Below are 8,461 nucleotides of genomic sequence, written 5' to 3' on the forward strand. Positions count from 1 at the left end.
CAAGACATGTTTGCTTAAAAATAACTTGCTGTAATGGATTGTCTTTTGACGTGTTTACAAGTGTTTCTCTTAAGGCATATTATAATTTGATACACGCCAGTCTTAGGCACATGTTGCCAGGTACTTATGACCTTTTGGGCCTGGATACATGACACATTTATGTCAGTGTAATTTGCATGATTTTGATAAATTACAGCAAGCCCCAGAGGGGACAGATGAACAGAGATCCAGGGGTAGGTGCTTTCAGAAGGTGCAATTACAGGGCCTTGCCACTTGGTAGGGGTACATACAATAGCACAGGGGTGGGCAGTTATTTCAGCTGGAGGGCCTCTTAACAGGTCTTGGTGAGTTGTCAAGGGCCTCACACACAGTCTTCGAGAAAATAACATTTTAAATAAATTATTGATTAAAAACTAATCACATACTACTAAAAATTAGAAATCTGTAACATTTTAATTTTATTTAAAAAAATATTTTTGTCCTGCTTTGTTTATTTTTGAGTACTGTATATAGAGGCAATTGCCTAAGCTCAAAATAAAGTCTTACTCTTGCATATTGCAGCGGCAGGGTGGGGGGTTGTGTGTGTGGAGGGCTGCCAGGGCACTAAGGTTGGGGGGGGGAATGGGGGTGACAGGGGGCACATGCAGCAGAGCTTGCCTGGGTGGTGCACAGCAGGTGCAGTCTGGGTCCCCTCACCCCCATTCCAGCCCATGCCTGTCCCACGATGCTTTGCATGAGGCCGAACCCCCACCTGGGACAGCCTGTGCTGCGCTCCCACCTGCGTCCACCCAGTGTCTGCCAGACGGTACAGCCCTGGCCCTGGCTGGCACAGCCTTCCAGATACTGCTCAGACCCACCCTGCTCCAGCGGCTGCTCCTGCTTTGCTCCTGATGTTGGCTGTGGGGATACGTGCTAGACAGCAGATGCCCAGCCACGGAAGGGGAAAGCTGCCTCCAGGTGACTTGCCTCAGCATGTGGGCTCCAGCTTCAGCTCCCTGCTGCTGTCTTCCACCCACTCCATGCCACTTCCACCTGGCATGATGAACAGACACCTGCAGGTGGGCTGAGTGCATGGAAGGTGGCTGGGAGCTGGAGCTTTTTAACCACTGTCAACTACAAATCAAAGTTCCTCCTAATCTTCATCATAAATGTCCTTCACTGCAATATGAGGCCATTTCTTCTAGTCCCATCCCCTACAGATACAGAGAAAAGTCTATCTCCATCCTCTTTATCATCTGTCAAGCAAAACTGAAGACTGTTCTCAAAATCTTTCCTCTCCCTCCTCCTCCCCCCCATTTTCTCTTTCCCAAACTAAATGACCCGAGTTCTTTCAGCCTTTCCTCATAAGTCTCATCTCCCAGGCCCCATATCATTTTTGTTGCTCTCCAAAATAAGGATGTGGACAATTTGGGAAGAGCGCAATGGAGTGTGGGGCCCAAAACTAGATGCGTTAGTCCAGGTGAGACCTCTAGTGCCAAATAGAGGAGAAAGATCACTTTCCTTGATTTGCAAGTCGCACTCCTGTTGATACAAGCCAGTAGACTGCTGGCATTTTTGGAGCAAGCCCACTGTTGGCTTGTATTGAGCTTTATAGTTTACTGCAGTGGTTGAGCCATTGATGACTACATATTGAGTATGATAATCCAACCAGCCATGTGTCCACCTTACAGTACTTTAAAGTAGTTTCTTTTTCCTTAGCTTGCTTATGAGAATCTTATGGTAGTCAGTGAGAGATGCCTTGCTAAAAATCTAAGGTATATTATATCCACCGCTCTCCCAACACCTTACAGAGCCTGTCACCTTGTTATAGAAAGAAATCGGGCATGACTTGCTTTTCATGAATCTGTGCTGGTTGTTCCTGATCACCTTGTTCTTCTCAGGGTGCTTCAGTATAGATTTTGTGAGGACCTGCACCATGATCTTTCCAGGTATTAAGGTCTGGCTGACTTCTCTATAATTCCCTGGCTCCCCCTTCTTTCCTTTCTTAAAGACAGGTACTATATTTGCCCTTTTCTATACATTCGGGACATTGCCCAACTCCTCCAAGTTCTCAGAGAGGATAGCTAGTAGCTCTGAAACTACCTTAAATAATTCCTTCAGTATCTCAAAGCATCTTGCATATCTTAAATAAATCCTAACCTGTTCTTCCACTACTGTAGTTTGTTTGTCTCCTTTACTATCTTTGTTGCCAGCTGCACTCATCCTCTGGTGGTTACCCCATTTGTGAAGGCTGAAGTAAAAAAGGCATTAAATACTTTAGCCGTCTCTACAGCATCTGTAACTAGATTGCCTTCTGCATTCAGTAAGGGATCTATACTTTCTTTGGTTTTCCTCTTATTTTTGACATATTTGTAGAATTCCTTTTATTGCTTTTTACATTCCTTGCCAGTTGCATCTTAAATCATGGCCTTCCTGATTTTTTTTCCCTGCATGCCTGTATAACATGCTTGGGTAATTTTACCCCTAACTTGTATTTCCTGTGGTAATATTACCCCATATTCAAATAAGTTGCATTGATATACGCCTGTATGTAGTGTGTCCAGTTTTGTTTACACCAGGATAAATGTCATGCCTAGTCCAGGTACTAATAACAATATAAGACTAGTGGCCAAATATGTGTTTTAGTAGTATGTTCATTGTAGTTTTCATCTGAGGGGACAAAAGGCATAACTAGACCAACTGAAGACTGCATTTCACATGCAATATACCATTGATGTTACAGTTTGAAATGTCCAGCATATCGTTGTCTGTATATTGATTTTTATCAGATTACTATTGAAACAGCACTTATTCATCTCGCTCTATCTTGTGTATAGATGCAAGCAGAAAGTGGTATTCATATTAAGACTGCCTATTGAGATAAGATTTCTGTTCATGCAAAAATCTGAAGAGGCTGTAACTAAATTAATCTTTCTAAACATTGTTCTTCATGGAAATCTCCATGATTTCCAATATGTGTGGAATGTATGCAAAATATGGAAGTTTGTTCGTATAGATGGGCTGTACAAAATTATAACTCAAGAGATTAAATGCTTTTAGTTTAATGGGAGGACTTTTATAATTTAAGAAATCTAGCAGTCCTCGTATACAGTAGTTGTTAAATTATTATTATTTTTTTGGTTCCAATTTTTTTATATAACTTACTGACTCATATGGGCAAACTTATTTTCCTTAGGTTTTTTTCTTTTATATGGCAAGAAATATGGTTTCATTATATTATTTAAAAGCTCTGAAATTTTCTGTATTAATAGGCCTAAGGATTGTCTTCGGTCTATTATGAAGAGAGTGAACCATAAGGATCCTCATGTTGCTATGCAGGCACTGACAGTAGGTGGCTTCTTCCTTTATTTTCCTTCATGCAAGTATGTTGTAAAACACGTGACCTGGTTTTAATCTCTCTCTCCCCTTCCTCCCCTTTTCAGCTTCTAGGAGCATGTGTATCAAACTGTGGTAAAATATTTCATTTAGAAGTGTGTTCAAGAGATTTTGCCAGTGAAGTAAGCAACGTATTGAATAAGGTAACTTAGAGTGTTGACTGGTAGGATTTCAAGATAGAATTTAAAATAAATGGGAGGAGATGAACTGTGGAATATGTGCTTCTAGGGATTAGAAATTGCTTGTGCAGCCCATGTGGTGCGAAGGAGGAGAGGGTGGGAATTGCCCTTCAGTGGCAGCATCAGGGAGGTTTGAGGTAGGGGAAGCATGGGCTCATTTCCCAGCATTGTTTGGGGGTAGTGGGGGTGTTAGTGCAGCAATGGTAGGGTGTCCTGGAAGTCTGTGCAACATGCAGCTTATGCAGTGTGTGTGTGTGTGTGTGTGTGTGTGTGTGTGTGTGTGTGTGTGGGGTCTGAGGCCCATAACTGGTATAACGTGCTGTCCCTGGCCACTCTAAAGTTGGAGAGCTCTGATTTAAGGGATTCTTTGCCTTTTAATCTTTGTTTTATATAATGGAGCAGGATATTGGTTTCATCTAGGAAATGAAGAGAATTTTGCAAACATCAATTTGATTACTTTATATTCTGCTAGAAGTCTGCAGTTAAATTTTCTTAAATAAGTAACTTCTGGTGTTCTCTAGGGCCATCCAAAAGTTTGTGAAAAGCTGAAAGCCCTCATGGTGGAATGGACTGATGAATTCAAGAATGACCCACAGCTTAGTCTAATATCTGCTATGATAAAAAATCTTAAGGAACAAGGTGTTACTTTCCCAGCTATTGGTTCACAGGTATAATATGCTAATATTTCTGGGTTCTTAAAGTGGTATATGTGTAATACTGAGAACTTACATAATTTCTATTAACTGTCAATGTTTTTATATAATTTTTAAGATTTAAAATTTTTTAAAGTTTGTCTTAAAAATTGAATGGTCTTTTAAAAAATTCAATTCTGTGATTTCATGTTAGATTTTTAAATGATCCACATAGTGAGTTTAATATATACTGTAAAATATGTTACCATTTATCCACTTTTGTGTTGCTTGGCTAGGCTGCAGAACAAGCAAAGGCAAGTCCAGCTCTAGTAGCCAAAGATCCTGGTACAGTAGCTAATAAAAAAGAGGAGGAAGATTTAGCAAAGGGTGAGTAGCTTTTTTGACTTCTTTATATATTACTAGATAAGTGCCACTTCATTATGCTTATGAAACTTAGTCTCATCTCCTTTTTTGCCTCCTGTTCTTTGTGAACTGTGTTTGTGGGCTGAAGTTTTTCTATTTTTACATATTTAAAAACTATGAAAAATATTGACAATTTTTCAGTGTGTACATATAAACAAATCAGTTTCTTTCCAGAATTGCCATGGTTTGTGGTGTCCTTTATCATAGCTCCTTTTCAGTAATGTTGTATCTCTCTGTCTGCTTACTATGACAGCAAGGAATATGATGGTATGTCATATGCCTACACAATGGTAGGATCATTCTTATGCATTGATCTTCCCCAACCCAGTCATTGGCTTTTAATATGGAAACAGTGGCAATGCTAGAAGAATGGCTTATGGATTTAAATCTGCAGCAGGCACTGGGGACAAGTTACTATACAACTAAGCAACCTGACAGTGGTTACATAGAATCTATGTATTCAGTAAACTAATACAATTTTTGAATTTGACCTTGGCATTTTTAAGGAGTTTTCTGTTAGATAATTGAACTTAGATTTACTTTAAATGCCCAGTAGCCATCCTAAAAACTTTGAGTAGGGTTTTAAAACTCCTAACAGAGCTACCATGTGCTGCAGTAGTTCTGTCTTAGAAAATGCTGTTTGAAATGTTAAACTTAAAATATTGGAACTTGTATGTATCCAAAGAAAAATACTGATTTGAACATGTTGCATTTATGAATGTCAGATTTGATCTTGTGGACAAACTTCCACTGACTTCATTGGATCAGGCCTTTTATGTTTAAATATTAGTTACTGATTTTGATCCTGACTTCTTGAGCACCGGGATGAAGCTCCTGTGTCTTCATTGTGAGTAGCATTATGTTCATTAGCTTTCACATGAGTTAGGTTTTTGTTCCATATGGTTATTTCTAAATGAAAGACAGAACTTCTATCTTGCGTAACACATTCATAGTTGTATTTAAAGCTTATACTAAGTAAAATTTTTGAATTATTACTTCTGTAGCTGTGAATTTTAATAAAAAATAACTTATCTTTTGTAGCCATTGAATTATCACTAAAAGAACAAAGGCAACAACAAACAACACTTTCCAGTTTGTATCCGAGCACTTCAGGTCTCCTAACAAATCACAAACATGAGGGCCGGAAAGTTCGTGCTATCTATGACTTTGAGGCTGCTGAAGATAATGAATTAACATTTAAAGCTGGAGAACTTATAACTATACTTGATGACAGGTAACTTGGATGGGCACACCTGATTGTTGAATACTAGGAGTAAATTCTTCAGACAAATGATGAATTTAAATATTAGGATCCTTATTAAATTCTCAGATTCTGCAGTCGATTGTTGTCATATTTCAGTTGGAGTTACACTGTGATGATAGAAACACAATTAAGAGTTGCAGGAGCCTATTGGGAGAAAGTAAATCTGTTAAATATTGACCTTTGTTTTGAAGTTTTCTTTCTCTTATTCTTGATGCTTATCTCTGCTTAACAGCTTAATGCTGTGCTAACATTAATTGCTTGATAGAGATACTGGTAAAACCTTCCTAATACAGAGGCAGTTGCTTGCAAAAATGCTTTTGAAAACAGATTTTTGCTCACTATTGCTTTTTCAACACCAGCATTTTTTTGTGCTGGTATAACTGTCTCAACTCTTGTCCTTTTGCCAAAACAAATGTGTTTGTGGGTGTTTTAAAAATATATGTTCCAGCAAAACTTGGCCAAAGTAGAATGTCTACAGAATTCCTAAAAATGCAATACAAGTACTATTGAAATACATTGTCGATGAAAACACACACTTAACTTACTACTAATTAAGGTGGTATGAAGACAGTAGAATGCTTTCTTGACAATGACTGGCTGTTGAATTCAGATTAAAAAAAAAAAAAAAGTATTCTGTAAGCACTTGTACGTATTTTAAAATGGTAGTGTAAAATGACAGTTGACAAATTGGCTTGGTATTCTCCCTGGCTAAGTACAAACATTTGGGAAGGTTAAATCAGGTTCAGAATGGCTGCCTGATTTTAAACTTAGCTTGACCTGGTGCTGACCTTACGCTTATGCTTATAGACCCGGTCTCAGGGACTAGCAATCAATCTACACCTGTAACTGTGCAGAAGTTTCATGCACACAAACCAGTTTAAAACTTGCAGAACTCAGTGTAAGACAAACCTGGATCTATGTAGTATCAAACTTATTCTATTTAGGGCAAACCAGTGCATGGAACTTCTGTACGTTTTCCCTGCACAGCCCCAGTGATGGAGAAAACCCAGCCACTAGTCTCAGTTCTGCGGCTGCTCTCTTCAGACCACCCCTCCATCTCCCCAGTGGCCAGCCAGCCCTCTCAACTCCCATCCCACAAGCCACTCAGGGTGCAGTGTTCACTGCTGTCAGAGCTAAGCAAGTAAGTGGCAAAAGCCAGCAGCAAGGCAGCAGCCATGGACTTAAGGAGGGTGGATTTCTGTGAGGTAAGAAGAATAGTTGGGGAAGTACTGAGGTCCCGGAGGGGAGGGGAGTCGGGTGTCCAAGAGGAGTGGTTGATCCTTAAGGAGACGATCCTCCATGCCCAAAGGGAGGTAATCCCAACAAGGGTCAAAGGGGGGCAAGAGGGCACAAAAGCTTCCATGGCTCACCAAAAGCATACGGGAACATCTCCTGGCTAAAAGGGAGGCGTACACCCAATGGAAGGGAGGGGACATCACCAGGGAAGACTATACCTCGGTAGCTCGGGGCTGTAGGGGGGCGGTCAGGAAGGCAAAGGCGGAGATGGAACTGGGACTAGCTACCCAGATTAAGGACAACAAGAAGTCCTTTTTTAAATACATAGGGAGCAAAAAGAAGGTACCTGGTAACGTGGGGCCTCTGCAAGACATGCTAGGAAATCTGGTCGTCTCACCAGACGACAAGGCTAACCTATTTAACAATTTCTTTGCCTCTGTTTTCCTTAACAGGGGCCAGATCAGCCTGTCCGCTGGGACCCCCTCAGGCCCCAGGGGAGGTGCACCCAGGCCCATGGTCAGCGAGGATCTAGTCAGGGAATTTGTGGAGGGACTGGACATATTTAAATCAGCTGGTCCTGACGACCTCCACCCCAGAGTGCTGAGGGAATTAGCAGAGGTCACTGCAGGACCCCTGGCACGACTTTACGAGCACTCGTGGTGCTTTGGTGTGGTGCCAGAGGACTGGAAAAGGGCCAATATGGTTCCCATTTTCAAAAAATGGAGGAAGGAGGACCCAGGAAACTATAGGCCAGTTAGTCTTACCTCGATTCTGGATACGCTTTTTGAGAGAATTATCCTGGCGCATGTCCATGAGGGGCCAGCAGGGGAGGTTGTGCTTAGGGGCAACCAACATGGGTTCATTAGAGGCAGGTCCTGTCAGACCAACCTGGTTACCTTCTATGACCAGGTCACAAAATCCTCAGATGCAGGGGTAGCAGTGGACGTAGTCTTTCTGGACTTCAAGAAGGCCTTCGACACTGTCTCTCACCCCATTCTCATTAAAAAACTAGGGGTCTATGGTGTCGACACCTACACAGTCAAATGGGTCACTAACTGGCTGGAGGGTCGCACCCAGAGAGTGGTGGTGGACGGATCTCATTCGACCTGGAGGGATGTGGGCAGTGGGGTTCCCCAGTGCTCAGTCCTTGGACCCGCACTGTTCAACATCTTTATCAGTGACTTGGACGAGGGGGTAAAACCACCCTATTCAAATCTGCAGATGACACTAAGATGTGGGGTGAAGTGGGCATGCTAGAAGGGAGGAATAGGCTGCAATTTGACCTAGACAGGTTACAGGGGTGGGCGGATGAGAACAGGATGGGTTTCAACACTGACAAGTGCAAGGTGCTG

At 41.5% G+C, this 8,461-nt stretch overlaps 1 protein-coding gene across 1 annotated transcript in view; it reads left to right on the plus strand.

Moving 5' to 3' along the window:
* The window catches only part of STAM (signal transducing adaptor molecule), a 63,068-nt gene that overhangs the window by 24,703 nt on the left and 29,904 nt on the right, over positions 1-8,461 (plus strand). Inside the window, exons 3-7 of the mRNA XM_006036381.3 lie at positions 3,252-3,327; positions 3,423-3,518; positions 4,076-4,222; positions 4,483-4,573; positions 5,651-5,843. Coding sequence (XP_006036443.1) covers positions 3,252-3,327; positions 3,423-3,518; positions 4,076-4,222; positions 4,483-4,573; positions 5,651-5,843 — 603 coding nt within the window. The remainder of the gene's footprint in view (positions 1-3,251; positions 3,328-3,422; positions 3,519-4,075; positions 4,223-4,482; positions 4,574-5,650; positions 5,844-8,461) is intronic.

The sequence above is a fragment of the Alligator sinensis genome, unplaced genomic scaffold (assembly GCF_000455745.1).
Source record: "Alligator sinensis unplaced genomic scaffold, ASM45574v1 scaffold995_1, whole genome shotgun sequence".
Classification (NCBI taxonomy): Eukaryota; Metazoa; Chordata; order Crocodylia; family Alligatoridae; genus Alligator; species Alligator sinensis.